General features: G+C 33.6%; 2 protein-coding genes across 3 annotated transcripts; both read left to right on the top strand.

Annotated features, from left to right (window-relative positions):
- Positions 1–696: 696 nt before the first annotated feature.
- LOC111432874 (probable auxin efflux carrier component 1c) lies at positions 697–3,578 on the top strand. The gene is made up of 7 exons (XM_023069761.1): positions 697–1,077; positions 1,205–2,090; positions 2,286–2,547; positions 2,615–2,700; positions 2,779–2,936; positions 3,036–3,112; positions 3,191–3,578. The coding sequence occupies exons 1-7, from the start codon at positions 805–807 to the stop codon at positions 3,255–3,257; spliced, it is 1,809 nt and encodes a 602-aa protein (XP_022925529.1). The 5' UTR covers positions 697–804; the 3' UTR covers positions 3,258–3,578.
- A 7,152-nt stretch (positions 3,579–10,730) lies between these two features.
- LOC111432905 (phosphomethylethanolamine N-methyltransferase-like) lies at positions 10,731–13,989 on the top strand. 2 transcript variants are annotated; one of them, XM_023069763.1, is made up of 11 exons: positions 10,731–10,791; positions 11,094–11,209; positions 11,309–11,446; positions 11,556–11,693; positions 12,061–12,204; positions 12,382–12,492; positions 12,580–12,724; positions 12,824–13,104; positions 13,200–13,415; positions 13,536–13,610; positions 13,715–13,989. In XM_023069763.1, the coding sequence occupies exons 2-11, from the start codon at positions 11,126–11,128 to the stop codon at positions 13,814–13,816; spliced, it is 1,434 nt and encodes a 477-aa protein (XP_022925531.1). In that variant the 5' UTR covers positions 10,731–10,791; positions 11,094–11,125; the 3' UTR covers positions 13,817–13,989. The 2 variants fall into 2 exon arrangements, with proteins under 2 accessions (XP_022925531.1, XP_022925530.1); XM_023069762.1 differs by lacking the exon at positions 10,731–10,791 and adding an exon at positions 10,865–11,007.
- The last annotated feature ends 1,112 nt before the right edge of the window (positions 13,990–15,101 follow it).

Genomic DNA, 15,101 nt, shown 5'->3' with positions numbered 1-15,101 from the left:
TCCTCCACTAATTACCATTTGCTTAAGCTCCTCGCGTGCCCATCAACAGTGCTTCCACCACTCACTCACTCCCCTCTCTTTTAGCCCATTTCCCATTCTAACCCGCTCAAGTCGTCTTTCCTATCGACAACTCAATTCACAAACTTTAACTAATTTCATATCTGTATTGAAAAGAAGCTCTTCGTTTACCTTTTAAGTATATGTGAGATCCAACATCGGTTGGAGAAGGAAACCTATTCTTAGCAAACGTGTTTTAAAACTGTGAGGTTGATAGCGATACATAACGAATTAAAACGAACAATATTCATTAGTGGTATTAGTGGTGGGTTCCTTGTAAGAGTTTGAAAACATCTCCCTCACAGACGCATTTTAAAACGGTGAGGCTGATGATTAACGGGTCAAAACGAACCATATGTATTAGCAGTGAGCTATTTATAAGAGTGAGAAAATCTTTTTTTAATAGACGTGTTTTAAAATCGTAAGACTAGTATACCTAACATGTCAAAATTGATAATATATATGACTGTGTGATTGAACGTACAGAATTAAGATGCACCCATAGACAAGTAGTTTTAAAAGCAAATCCAAGTAAAATAATAATAATTATTGAAAGTTCCATAAAACGCTCCAAAACCAAAGCAAATCTGTCTTACAAACACTTTTCTCTCTCTCTCTCTCTAGACTGAAACAAGAAATTAGTTTAAAAAACACACGTGCTTTCCCATTCTTCTTCTTCATCGAACTTCCTCTGTTTTCCTCTGCATTTCTTCCTCTGTTTTCCTCTGAATTTCAAGTTCCTTGAAGATGATTACATTACTGGACTTCTACCATGTCATGACCGCCGTCGTCCCCCTCTACGTCGCCATGATCTTAGCTTACGGCTCCGTCAAATGGTGGAAGATCTTCACCCCCGATCAGTGCTCCGGTATCAACCGTTTCGTTGCCCTCTTCGCTGTTCCCCTTCTCTCCTTCCACTTCATAGCTTCCAACAATCCTTATACCATGAGCTTCCGCTTCATCGCCGCCGATACTCTCCAGAAAATCATGGTCCTCGTCGTCCTCGCTATCTGGACTAAGGTAATATCAAACTACCACCAATTTTTCCCAATGGGTTAGAATAAATGTTAATGTAGAAATTTAAAATTTTAAGTTAATGGGTTTGGGAGAATTTAATTTCCTTGTTCTATGATTCCTTTTTTAACAGGTGAGCCGGCGGGGGTGCTTGGAATGGACAATTACTCTGTTTTCACTTTCAACTCTGCCCAACACTCTGGTTATGGGAATTCCTCTGCTCAAAGGAATGTACGGCGACTTTTCCGGCAGCTTAATGGTTCAAATTGTCGTTCTTCAATGCATAATTTGGTACACTTTAATGCTCTTCATGTTCGAATTCAGAGGAGCTAGGAATTTAATCTCCGAGCAATTTCCCGACACGGCGGCTTCCATCGTCTCCATTCACGTCGAATCCGATGTCGTTTCTCTCGACGGCCAGCAAGTATTGGAAACAGAGGCGGAGATCAAAGACGACGGCAAGCTCCATGTCACTGTCAGACGGTCCAACGCCTCTCGTTCTGATATTTTCTCCCGCCGGTCACAGGGGCTGTCGTCGACGACTCCCCGGCCATCCAATCTCACCAACGCCGAGATTTATTCGTTGCAGTCATCGCGAAATCCAACGCCAAGAGGCTCTAGTTTTAATCACACTGATTTTTACTCCATGCTTGGCACCGGTGGGGTGGCACCAGCCGTGTCGAGAGGGCCGACGCCACGGCCGTCGAATTATGAGGACGAGAATCACGGCGGAGGAGGGAAAAGTGGGCCGAGATATTATTACCATGGGAACCCAGCGCCGCCGCATTACCCTGCTCCGAACATGGGAATGTTTTCACCGACGGGTTCAAGAAATAAGAGATCAACGGCGAACGGACAGGTCGGCCAGTACAAATCGGAGGATGGTAATAATAATAAAGATCTTCATATGTTTGTTTGGAGTTCAAGTGCTTCCCCTGTTTCTGATGTGTTTGGAGGCCATGATTATGGAGGTCCCCATGATCATAAAGAACTTAAATTGGCTGTCTCCCCTGGAAAAGGTTTGTTTTTTTTTTCAAAATTTTCTCGGATTCCGTACTAATTTTTGATCTCGCATCGGTTGAAGAGGAGAACGAAGCATTGTTTATAAGGGTGTGGAAACCTCTTTCTACCAGACATGTTTTAGTTCAAAAATGACAATATCTGCTAGGAGTAGACATGAGTCGAATAATGATTTAACGGGTTTGATTTTACAGGCGAGAGTGGGCCGAGACATAACGATAGAGAAGACGTGGAGCGGGAGGAGTTTAGCTTTGGAAACAGAGGGATGAACAGCAGCAACAATGGACATGAAATGGCGGCGGCAGAGAAAGGAGGGAACAATGGAGTGTCAAAGACAATGCCACCGGCCAGTGTCATGACAAGGTTGATTCTTATAATGGTTTGGAGAAAGCTGATCAGAAACCCCAACACTTACTCTAGCTTGATTGGCCTCACTTGGTCCCTTGTTTCATTCAGGTACTTTTTTCATTAAAGACATCAAAACTTTGGGCTTGGTTGATGTTTTTTTTGTTGTCTTTGTTAGGTGGCATGTTGAGATGCCTGCCATTGTAGCACAGTCCATCTCGATACTCTCCGACGCTGGGCTCGGCATGGCTATGTTTAGTCTCGGTACGAGATTCTTAAAACGCTCTAAACTATACACGAACGTTAACTTTGAATGATTCGTAAAATGTTCGATTTTGTTAGGTTTGTTCATGGCTTTGCAACCAAGGATCATAGCTTGTGGAAACTCCATAGCCACTTTTGCTATGGCTGTTAGATTCCTTGTAGGCCCAGCTGTAATGGCAGCTGCTTCCATTGCTGTTGGCCTCAAAGGCGTTCTCTTGCATGTTGCTATTGTTCAGGTCCTCTTTCGTTTCTCGTATTTCTATATTATTTCTACATTAACGTGATATCGTCAGTTTTGATTCTAAACCCATTGCATAAATTTTCTTTTGAAACAGGCTGCTCTTCCTCAAGGGATTGTACCGTTTGTGTTTGCTAAAGAGTATAACGTACACCCAGATATTTTGAGTACTGCGTAAGTTCTATATCTGGGAATGAGATCAGTTCAAACATAAGACCATTTCGATTAACGTTTATAATCACTATGTTGCAGAGTGATATTTGGGATGCTGATTGCACTACCAATAACGTTGGTGTACTACATTTTGTTGGGAGTTTGAAAGGTTTATGTTTAGACATGAAGAATTGAAGAGTTCGTTTATACGAGCAAAAACAAATGGAGAAGAATCGGCGCGCATTAGACAAGAAGATAACGAAGATTATTAACCGAGAAATGGAAAATAACTAAGAGATTTGAGATTTTTTTTTCATGAAGTTGTACTTAATCATGTTTGTAGCCAAATTGTTTTACATAAACGTTTCTTTCCTTTTGTTTCCTTCTTTTCTGTCGTTGTCTTCTTGTTTTTTTCCGTTCAAGAAATCTCATGTTGCAAATTCGAAAAAGATCGAGGATGAAAACGAAATAAGACTAAGTTTGTGTCCATCGTGTAAAACATAACTCAAAACTTACTTTTCGTGGGCTATGATTTGTATTTTTCTCGAAAAACATACGCAACGCCTTATACTCAGATTTGGCATTGGCTAACCCTAACTATCTCCCGTAAAATCACCACGTTACCTACTTGTCCCGACTGACTTATAGAGTGAACACTATCCCTACAAACCAACACGGGTTTTTTGTTTACACGAGGTCATTGCTCCAAGTCATGCACGGTTAACTATGTTGTGTCACTGAAGATTTATTCATATACCCGTTCTTTATATTACATTAATTTCTTCAAAAAAATTGGAGCGGAGGGCCCGACAGAGTCTAATTTTTATATGGTCCTTTTTGGTATATTTAGGTGACAATTCTCATATTTCCAAAAGCTTTTTTTGTTTTTCTTCCAATTCCTTTTTACACTCTTTTTTAACTTTTTTTTTTTTCCCTTCTTCAATACTTACTTGAAAATACCTTTTTGAGAGTTATCGTTTTCGTTCTTGGTTTGTGTTTGTACTTTGTACAACATTCCTAAACATCGTACATTTTTCTTTCCCTCTATGAATTATTGTTTGTTTGAAAGGAACGTGTACGAGTGGTTTAGTGACGTTTGGGACCATCAAGAATGAAGCGTGATTATCGATGTTAAAAGAGAAACGAAAATGTATAGAAGTTTTATTGTCTAGTCATGAATAGTAAATCCTGTCATTCTTTCATATACTCATTCAAAATATCACTCGTTAAGAGTAAAAAAAAAAAAAAAAAAAAAAAACAACCACCAAGAGTAAAAGCATAAAGGTCGAGAAGCAAGTTTGAAAGGAAAAAGAAAAGCTAGTCAAGCTCGAGAGGCTGACCATCATGAGCACTAATCAAGATTGAGGTTCTTGGGGTCGACTTTCAAGAATAATATAATCATTCCCACATAGGTCAGCTGACTATGACTTGAGCTCAGCCACATTTAATTAAAGATGTCATTTGAAAAGCGGTTCGACCAAATAACAATTTAATTTTATGATTGTTTCTCATACTTAATGTATTGCGAAGGGAATGAAGCATTCTTTATAAGAGAGTGGAAACCTCTTCCTAGTAGACGTGTTTTAAAGCGGATAATATCTACTAGTAATAGATTTGGGCTGTTACACGGTCTCTCCCTCATTTATCTGTCTGTCTTATAATTTGGTAGGTTGAAAAGACAACAAACACACGCGTGTTTGCTCATATTTTCAAGCAATTGAATAGACAAACCCATTGAAATGATATTCTACCATATTTGTCTTGTCAAAACATCAATAAAGGATAATTACAAATTTATTCTTTATGGACGAACACGATCAAACTTCAAAATTAAAATACAAATCAGTTGATCAAATCTCAGACGGTAGAACGATGTTGAATTAATATGAAACGAGAACTTTAGGACTTGTTCTATTTTAGTCCGTATACTTTTTAAAATTATTCCAAACATAGAACGACCACAAACAAAGGTTTATTAGAAAAGAGAGTGATGGATGGGTCAAGATGCCTCTCCATTGCATTTTATTAATTAAATTGGAATTTTATAACCCTAATTCCTACGTTCTCATAGAAAGGAAAATAATATTAATCAATTTTCATTTTCTTAATCATTCTATTTTTATGATCACATCTTTATGTATCTCCGATAAGTAAAATACTAAATTAATACAAAAAGTTAAAATATATAATATGTTTTAGGTTTAAGTTAGAACCCTTGTTTTGCAGGCATGTCTAGAAGGTTATTTAAAAATAATAATAATAATAATTCTCTTTTATATTTTTATTTGTATGGCTAATTAGAAATATATATTTTACTTTAATACACATTATATATTTTGTACATAATAAATGTTAGTTTAACTCAAAAAAAAAAACAAAAAAATAATAATAAACAAAAGAAATTGTTATCAAATAATGTTTTATGCTTTAAAAATAAAAAGAAAAAAAAGAAATTTGTAAAAAATTAAAATATTATTTTAAAGTAAAGAGAAGGAGAAGAGAAGAGAGATTAAAATAGATTATCTTGAAGACAGAGTGGAGGAGAAAAACGGCTAAAACTAAATTATAATAATTAATTTAGAAACTAAAATTTAAAAAAATAATAATTTTTAAAAATCTGCGTCAGTCCTATCTTCATCGAATTTGATGAGGAAAAATAATTTTTTAATTATATTATATATATATTTATTTATTTATTAAAAAATATTTATTTATGAAGTGTGTGTTAGCAATGGGAAATTGGTTAAGTGTGCCTCCCACTAACTTTTGTTGGGTCGGCCGTTTGCTCGACAATTCTATGTGCCTTTCTCATCACCTTCTCCTTTTCTATATATATATATATACACTTTATTATTTATGACGTAAATTTTTAAAAAATTTAATAATATCTTAAACTTTAAAATATTCTTAATAGTTATTTTTAGATAAAAAGGCTAATATATATATATATATATAGTTTAAATACTAGTAACCTTCGTTTCATTAATATATTTTAAATTTTTAAAAAATTAAAAAATACTCATAAATTTTTAAAAAGTAATATTAAATTAAAGAAGGGAGAAAGAAAATATTTTCACGAATATAATATTTTACTTAAAACGAGTCGATCTCTTTTAAAAGAAACAAACTTATTAAGTAAAAAGTGAAGGTAAAATATTATAATTTTGAGTGATTAATTTTTTTATTTAAAAAATCTTCACATTTTTTTATAGAAAATACTAATTTTTAAAGATATTTTCTGACTTATTTAAGCTATCATCAATATCAAATATTTAGAAGGGAACATTGGGAATAAATGAATAACAAAATGTATAGAAAATGAAATGTAAAGTATATAAATCTTTTAGTATTATATTAAAAAATAAAATCTTTAAGAAAAAGGAAAAGATGATGATTGTGTGAATGAGATTCATTTTGATCCATTAATCACTTTTTTAGTATATTAAATTCAGATGTTTGAGCACTTAGAAAGTTGTATCATATCCTTTACCATCATTCCATGCCATAAAAAGCTGTGCTACAACCTAAATTTTTTATTTTTATTTTTATTTTTATTTTTATTAAGAATATAATATTCTAATCCGTTAAGTGTTTTTTTTTTTTTTTGTAACGGGTCAAAGCAGATAATATCTAATAGTAATATGATATAAGAGTCAAACATCAAGCGATGTGCTAGCGATAACTCTGTACCCAATGAAATGGACTGTGAGATCCCATAATTAATAGATGGGATTCACAAATTTTGCATTATTATTTTTTCAATTTTTTTTTATTGAAGGCACGTGAAAATATAATATTTAAATAATAATAATAAAAAGTAATATTTAAATAAAATAAAATAATTTAGATGATAGTAATAATTCAGAGATATTTGTAGGACGAATGTAATGCCTTTCAGCTACATGCCATTTATAATCCATCCAACAGAATAGAGTTTGGGCACTCAATAAGTTGTCTAATTATATTATTATTTTTTTTTCTAAATTATTTTTATATATAATAAAAATTCATGCCACCTTTTCTTAATTTAAAATATAAAGATATAGATATTTATTTTTCAAATTGAACTAAAAATTAATCATTTTTATCATCGGCCCAAACAAGGCCCATGGAGGGTCTACTTTATAGGCCTATTAATTCACTATAAGCCCATTGGGCTTTTATAATTGATCTGCAAGTTATTGGGCTTTCGCGTTTGATACTTAAACAAAGAACTTGGGCCCATTTTATAACAATTTTATTTTTATTATTAAAATTTACTTAGTTATTAAAAAAAATTACTTTTAAAAGTATTTTTATAAAAAAAAATATATATATATATAAGTGGTGGTGATTTAAATTCTTAGTCCAAATTTAGACATTTAAATCATTTTTATGCCTAATAATAATATATTGTTGATAAAATTAATTAAAAAATTTTAATAAAAAAAAAAGGGAACAAACAAAAAAAATTGAGCGTTGACTCATTTGTCGTTTTCGTTGAGAAACTTCTTCATCCCTATTATTTATTTTAATGGAAGAATGTTTTTTTTCTTTTTAATATTTAAATAAATAAAATATGTGGTTACCAAAAAAGAATATTTCATGCACGTTTGCATTTATAGTCGTTAGGTGCATCATGCAAAGGAACAAACATCAAAGAAATTAAATAATAAAATTCGATAATTATTGGAGGCTACAATATCTGTTTTAGCTTAATAGTAAACAATATAATATTTTAATAATAAACAAAAAGTATAATTCAATCGAGTTTGGCACATATTCTCGACTAAAATGTCATTAATGTGAATCCTTAAATTAATTGGGTTTTTGTTATTTTTCTTAAAATTTAACAAATATGAAAATACTTATTATTACTATTGACCTCCCGATCACTCGCATGAAAAAGGAACAATATTAATATTTTATTATACTTTTTTTTAATTTTAAAATTATTAAGGCCTTATATTGAATGATGAGAGTTGAGAATATTAAAATAATAAGTGGTATCATATCAAATTTGATTGTAACCCTAAAAGATAAAAGGTGCAATTAAAATTATTATGGCGGGGACTAAATTAAATATAAAAGTTGAATAGCTAAAATTAACTAAATTTTAATTATAATAAAATAATATTTTCGAAAATAATAATGAAAAGCAAGAAATAAATTAGTTAATATCCAACCACCACGAAAATGTTTTTTTTTTTTTAATAAATATTGTAATGATTATAAATGTAATAGTGACGTTATAACGACCAGATTGGAATTATTAAGGAGAATCCCAACTTTAATCTTAGGCTTCATTATTGTTCTTATAATTTATTAAAACACTGTTTATAAAATCTTAATTATAGATTTAAATTATAATTTCATTAAAAGAAAGGGAAAGACACGTCAATGACGTGAGTGGGTCCCACGTCCACGTGGCTGTCGGTTATTAGTTGCACTGTCAACTCAATTTTGGCTACCCACTTTTTTTTTTTTCCTGAATTCTTGACTTAATGTCACTTGGAATCTCTCTCTGTTTTTTTTAGAAAAGAAAGTCAAATAATTAGATTTTGATTTTGGAGATTCTTTTCCATTAAAAAAATGGATTCGGTAGAGATTCTCGACCATCCAACTTGATTCTAAACCCTATTACTAGAGGTCTACATTAAACTCAAGAACTTGAATCGAGTTGGATTAGGTTAGACAACATTTCGAGTTGAATTGAGTTGTGTTTTAGGACCCGATACAATTCGGGTTCAGTGTGCAAAGAACTGAGTCGACCCAAACCATCCCAGCACACACTGACCCAACGAGAGGCGGAAGCTTTTCAAGCCCAACGACCCAAGCTCACTTACGTACAGTCTCCACTCCAAACCCAAGTTCATAGTACGCGCAATCGCAGCTCTAAAAGCAGTTTCCTAAACTTTTTTCTTGCAATTTGATTGTACTCCTCATAGTCACATTAAGCCATCAACACATACCACATACATAGAAGCGAATAGAGGATAGAAAATAAAACCCTTATTACTATTGCATTTGAGTTGTTCTTCTTCGTCCCATTAGACTTCAACAATCAACAAATCAACAAAGAGCAGACAGTATCAAATTCCATAAATAAAATATTTTATTATTAATTTCTACAATAAAACATATATATATCATCGATCAAAATATTAGAAATTTTAATTCATTATTCGCGTATATATATAATTTGAATAAATCATTTATTGAAAAGGGCAACTAAATTGATGGAAGAAAACGGGAATGTAACCCTGTTCTCATAATCGTCCCCTCACATCTCAAAGGGTCATTTGAGATAAAACATTATTAAACATATTTATTATTTATTAGTGGACTTAAAAAGACAATAAGTTTGGTATAATATTTAGTTATATATAAACCAAAATTTATTTTAAAAAAAATCAAATAATTACAAAACTTAAAAAAAAATATCAGATAATTAAGTGGCTTATCTTCCTTGCTTTTTATTTGTGAATATACGAGTAGATACTTTTCAAAACCTTTTCTCCATCCACAATTTTCTCCTTTATTTATTTATTTTTAAAAATTATTATAAAATTGGAGGGTGGGACCCATCTTGTAAAGGGATTGATCGCTTCCGTCCGTAGTGAGTGGCACCCCCACCCCCCACCACCCACGTCTCCTTTCATCCTTCTTTTTCTGTTTTTTTTTTTTTAATTTTTAAATATTATCAAAATTTGCATTTTCCCAAAAAAAAATAATAATAATACAGACAAAACTGTTTTTAAAAATTTAATTAATTAATTAATAATGAAGCAACTATTTTTCATGAGAAAAAGACTATGATTTTTTTAAAATATACACATAATATATATTAAATAGTTTTTTTTTTAATTAATTAAAGTAGTCAACAACAAAATAATTAATAATGATATAGTATAGTCAATTTCGTTTGATTCATAATTTTTTTTTTGTAAATGTAAAGAGGCTATGGTTTAAATAATAAATTTGGTTGCCTAAATATTGTTGAATTTAAAAAAAAATTATAAATTGTGTTCATAATTTTATTTAATTTTGTGTTCTTAAAATTACCAATTGTAACGTATCGTAATCAGCCTCATGATTTTAAAACGTGTTTTTGTTTCCCCTCTGACTCATGTGAGATTTTACAATCCAACCCCCGCCTCATGTTTCTAAAACGCCACTCCTCTATGGGATCCACAATCCACCCCCTTAGTAGCTAGCTTCCTCGTTGGCACACCGCCCAATATCTGGATATGATACCATTTGTAATAACTGAAGCCCACTACTAGTAGATATTGTTCGTTTTAGCTCGTTGTATATCGTCGTCAGCCTCACGGTCTTAAAATGCATATGTTAGGAAGAAGTTTTCAAACATTGTTACGGGAAGCTTTTGGATACGAAATTAAAAATTCAAATGGATAGGTGAAATATTAAAAAATTAATCCTTTTTAAAATATTTTTCATTTTCGAGATCATTTGTATTTTTTAATATAATTTGTATTAAACAAATGTGAAATATTTTAATAAAATGTGAACATAATTTTAGAAAATTAAATTTTTAGGATCTTCCATATTTTTTAAAAATATATTTATTTACTAATAAGTGTTTATAAGTATATAAAGTGAGGTGGGTTGGGGTATGAGGTGAGTGGGCTGGGACGGATTGGGGCAGAAAATATCAGCTGCCTACTCATCTACGAGAATTTCATATTTGTACAATACGGGTAATTGGTAATTGTAATTTTTTTGCTTTTTTGATATGTGTGATTATGAGATTGGATTCAGACATGGGTTTGTATGGGTGCGGTGGGGATAGAAATGGGCATCTTCCTCTATAAAAAGCTGCATGAATTGCAATCCTAATGTCATACCATTTCAACTCGAAGCCATTACTGAAATCTCCTGCTCTGCGGTTTGAATGGCTACTCCAGCTACCAATGGTGTTGAATTTTTTGTGGTGTTGAATTTTTTGTTCATTTTGTACCAATGGCGATCCAGTGAAATTAATTTTAGCTTTCTTTTGCAGGTGAAGAGAGATTGATTCAGAAGAAGTATTGGATGGAACATTCAGCCGGACTTACGTTGGAAGGCATGCTGCTCGATTCTAACGCTTCCGATCTCGATAAGGAAGAAAGGCCTGAAGTAAGTGATTGATATAATCAATTGCATTTGCTTGAGTTTAGTAGTTTCATTTCGATGCGATTCGATTTCGTTTTCGATTTCGATTCGAGAAATTTGCAGGTGCTCTCTCTGCTTCCGCCGTACGAAGGAAAATCGGTGCTGGAACTTGGAGCCGGCATTGGCCGTTTCACAGGCGATTTGGCGGAGAAGGCCGGCCAGGTTATTGCTCTGGACTTCATCGAGGGCGTGATCAAGAAGGTAATCGATACTCGGAGCGTTTATGAACTTGATTTGGACTCAATTTCTTGCCCTACTTTTTGTTTGTTTGTTCGTTCGTACGGTTGGTAATGGCTATTGCTTTATGCAGAATGAAAGCATTAATGGACACCATAAAAACGTCAAGTTCATGTGCGCTGATGTAACTTCTCCAGAGCTCAAAGTTTCTGAAAATTCAGTGGATTTGATCTTCTCGAATTGGCTGCTCATGTATTTATCTGATAAAGAGGTTTATTTACTTTCTCATCTGTTTCATCAACCTACCTAATTCCAAATTACTTCCGTCTTAATCAACTGAAACTTTCCTTTATTGGTGATGATCTTCTGCATTTGTTTTTACTCCGATATTTTTGTATTAAATTATGAAATATACCTTCTAACTTTATCCATTGATTTAAAACTACCTTTATTTTTTTCAAAAAATTGTAATATTATGATCCTTTCAAAGTTACTTAGAAATTCATTAGAATCGAGGTGATGATCACATGAAACAACTTGGTGGTGTAACTAAGATGTTTTTCTAGATTAAACTTGAAATAATCGAAAGAACAAGAATAGTTTAGAATTAATGTATGAAGTTGTTGAAAAAATTGCAGGTGAAGAGTCTGGCAGAAAGAATGGTAAAATGGTTGAAAGTTGGGGGTTATATTTTCTTTAGGGAGTCCTGTTTCCATCAATCCGGGGACTGTAAACGAAAATACAACCCCACCCACTACCGAGAACCAAGATTCTACACGAAGGTACAGCCAAAAAACTACCAGTAAAATTTAAGTGATTGTTTACTCCTTACTATAGCTTGATAGTGAAATTGATGATGTACTTTATCCAATTTGAGGTGAAATTCGACTTGTTTCCAAGAAATTATGAACATCTTTTGATTTCTTGAATTTGGGGTTAATCTGAACCTGTGGGGGCAGGTGTTCAAGGAATGCCATATGCAAGATGAAGGTGGAGATTGCTATGAGCTCTCCCTCGTTGGCTACAAATGTATCGGAGCTTACGCCAGGAACAAGAAGAATCAGAATCAGGTTCCAAATCATCTCTGTTCTGTTTCTTCATTTTCCAATTCGCAAGCCTTGAACCAGAAGAATCAAATCTGTTTGTGGGTTTTTCAGATCTGCTGGATATGGCAGAAGCAGAAGAGTTCCAACGACGATCGAGGATTCCAGCGCTTCCTAGACACAGTTCAGTACAAGTGCAGCGGTATTCTCCGCTACGAGCGCGTCTTCGGACCAGGCTTCGTTAGCACCGGCGGGATCGGTAAGAGCTAAATTAATCATTTCATATGCTTGTTGGGAGAATTTGAACGAGAAACAGCCATTGATGACATGGGTTTGAGAATTAAATCTATTTGAACAGAGACGACAAAAGAATTTGTAGGGAAACTGGACCTTAAACCAGGGCAGAGGGTTCTGGATGTTGGCTGTGGAATTGGGGGAGGAGACTTTTACATGGCGGAGAATTTCGATGCCGAGGTCGTCGGAATAGACCTCTCCATTAACATGATATCTCTTGCTTTAGAACGTGCTATTGGACTCAAATGCGCTGTTGAATTTGAAGTCGCCGATTGTACCAAGAAAGTTTACCCAGACAACGCATTTGATGTTATTTACAGCAGAGACACCATTTTACATATTCAAGTAATTCTGATCTCTTTCTCTCTGTTTTGAAATCTGTGTTCTTGAGAAAAGGGAAATGAAAGTGCAAAGGGGTGTATGTTTTTTGTTTGTTCCAGGACAAACCAGCGCTGTTTAGGTCATTTTACAAATGGGTGAAGCCTGGGGGAAAGATTCTGATAACTGATTACTGCAAAAGTAGTGGCGCTCCTTCCCCTGCGTTTGCAGAGTACATCAAGCAGAGAGGATATGATTTGCACGACGTCAAATCTTACGGCCAGATGCTTGAGGAAGCTGGTTTCAAGGACGTGGTAGCCGAGGACCGAACCGATCAGGTTTTTGCATCTATCTATCAATAATCAAATCTCCAATTTGATATCCCCTTCGTCTTGAATGTAATGAATAATTACCTGGAATTGTTGAAATTTGTGATGGGTTTCTTGTTGTTCTTGCAGTTCATGAGTGTTCTTCAAAGGGAACTCGACGCTGTTGAAAAAGAAAAGGATGCGTTCATCCATGATTTCTCCGAGGTGGGTTTCTTCTTCTTCTTCTTCTTCTTCTTCTTCTTCTTCTTCTTCTTTTTCCTGTTCTTAATTTGTTATTTTGTTTTTATTGTTGTGCGTGAAAAATGCAGGAAGATTACAATGATATTGTTGGAGGGTGGAAGGCAAAGTTGGAGAGGTGTTGGTGTGGAGAGCAGAAATGGGGATTGTTCATTGCTCATAAACCCAAATGAGCAGCAGCTGCCTTTATATTATTGTAATTACTTTGTTATTCGGCAACTCTTGTCTATTCCTGGAGTGGATTGGGATTAAACGTTAATAAATGTTTTATCCACTCATTTAATAAGGAAAATAGTAATAAAAATAATCAAATATTGTCCTAGTCGACATAGTTTTATGCCATTTATATCTGTCTGGAGCTTTAATTAGAGAGTGAAACTAAACATTTTTTATAAACATGTGAAACTTCTTCTTAATAGACTGCATTTAAAAATCTTGAGAGGAAGTTCGAAAGGGGAACCTCAAAGAGATTGGAGTAGGGCTAGACCCTCCGTAGTTGACGCGTTTTAAAAACTTTGAGAGGAAGTCCGAATGGAATAGCCTCTCTATAGTACACACGTTTTAAAAACCTTGAAGGGAAGTGTGAAAGGGAAAGATTGGACGGTGCGAGACACTAATTGGAGTAGGGCTAGATCCTCTCCGTAGTAGACGCGTTTTAAAAAGCTTGAGGGAAAGTTCAAAAGGGAAAGCTCAGACCATATGAGGCACAGTTTGAAGTAAGGCTAGACTCTCTCATAGTAGACACGTTTTAAAAATCTTGAAGTGAAACCCGAAAGGAAAAACTCAAAGAGGACAATATCTGCTAGCGGTAAGCTTGAACTATTACAGGGAGCGAAATATTAAACTTTAAAGCATCAACGAACAACGACTCTTCTATATAGATATGACGTTCTTCCTTGACTTCTTACTCCGACATCGAGGTATGTGATTCATAGTCTTTGCGTAGCACAATAGAACAAAGGCTACATACCCACGCACTCTCTTATCTATTAGCTTAAGACGATTGAGTATGCTCGTTTTAGTGAAGTTGTTTTGGAGGACTGCTCTTACTCGGCTTGAATTATGCCTCTCTTGCTGATTTTGTGACCACACGACGTTATGGATTTTGTTGGTTCATATTTATAATTATTTTTTTATTATTTATTCCACAATTAATTCTTAAAATTAAAACTTTTAAGTTTTAAAATATATACTGAAATTAAATTAATGTTTGAAAAAAATACCAACGTATGAATGTTTGGTTGATTGTGACAGAAAAATTATTAAATTGTAAATAATTATTATTTGTAATAATAATAATAAATTCAATCATTCAGATTTTGCTTCATGTTATTAAAATTTAAAAAATCGATGTGTTTTAATTGGCAATAAATGCCGACATCAATTGACAATAAATACTAAGTACAAATCATTTAAAATATTAGGAAAAATGTACCGCATGTGTTTTTATTACATTAA

Source organism: Cucurbita moschata, unplaced genomic scaffold (assembly GCF_002738365.1).
Source record: "Cucurbita moschata cultivar Rifu unplaced genomic scaffold, Cmos_1.0 Cmo_Scf00003, whole genome shotgun sequence".
Taxonomy (NCBI): domain Eukaryota; kingdom Viridiplantae; phylum Streptophyta; class Magnoliopsida; order Cucurbitales; family Cucurbitaceae; genus Cucurbita; species Cucurbita moschata.
This window is presented reverse-complemented; position numbering and strand designations above follow the sequence as displayed.

What these genes read in the sequence shown, in the direction of transcription:
- LOC111432874 (XM_023069761.1), top strand. Translation starts at nt 805, where the DNA reads ATGATTACATTACTGGACTTCTACCATGTCATGACCGCCGTCGTCCCC. An exon ending in TGGTCCCTTGTTTCATTCAG is followed by an intron (nt 2,548 to 2,614) that starts GTACTTTTTTCA and finishes TGTCTTTGTTAG; the next exon opens with GTGGCATGTTGAGATGCCTG. An exon ending in TGCATGTTGCTATTGTTCAG is followed by an intron (nt 2,937 to 3,035) that starts GTCCTCTTTCGT and finishes CTTTTGAAACAG; the next exon opens with GCTGCTCTTCCTCAAGGGAT.
- LOC111432905 (XM_023069762.1), top strand. Translation starts at nt 10,986, where the DNA reads ATGGCTACTCCAGCTACCAATG. An exon ending in AACCAAGATTCTACACGAAG is followed by an intron (nt 12,205 to 12,381) that starts GTACAGCCAAAA and finishes CTGTGGGGGCAG; the next exon opens with GTGTTCAAGGAATGCCATAT. An exon ending in CGTTAGCACCGGCGGGATCG is followed by an intron (nt 12,725 to 12,823) that starts GTAAGAGCTAAA and finishes CTATTTGAACAG; the next exon opens with AGACGACAAAAGAATTTGTA.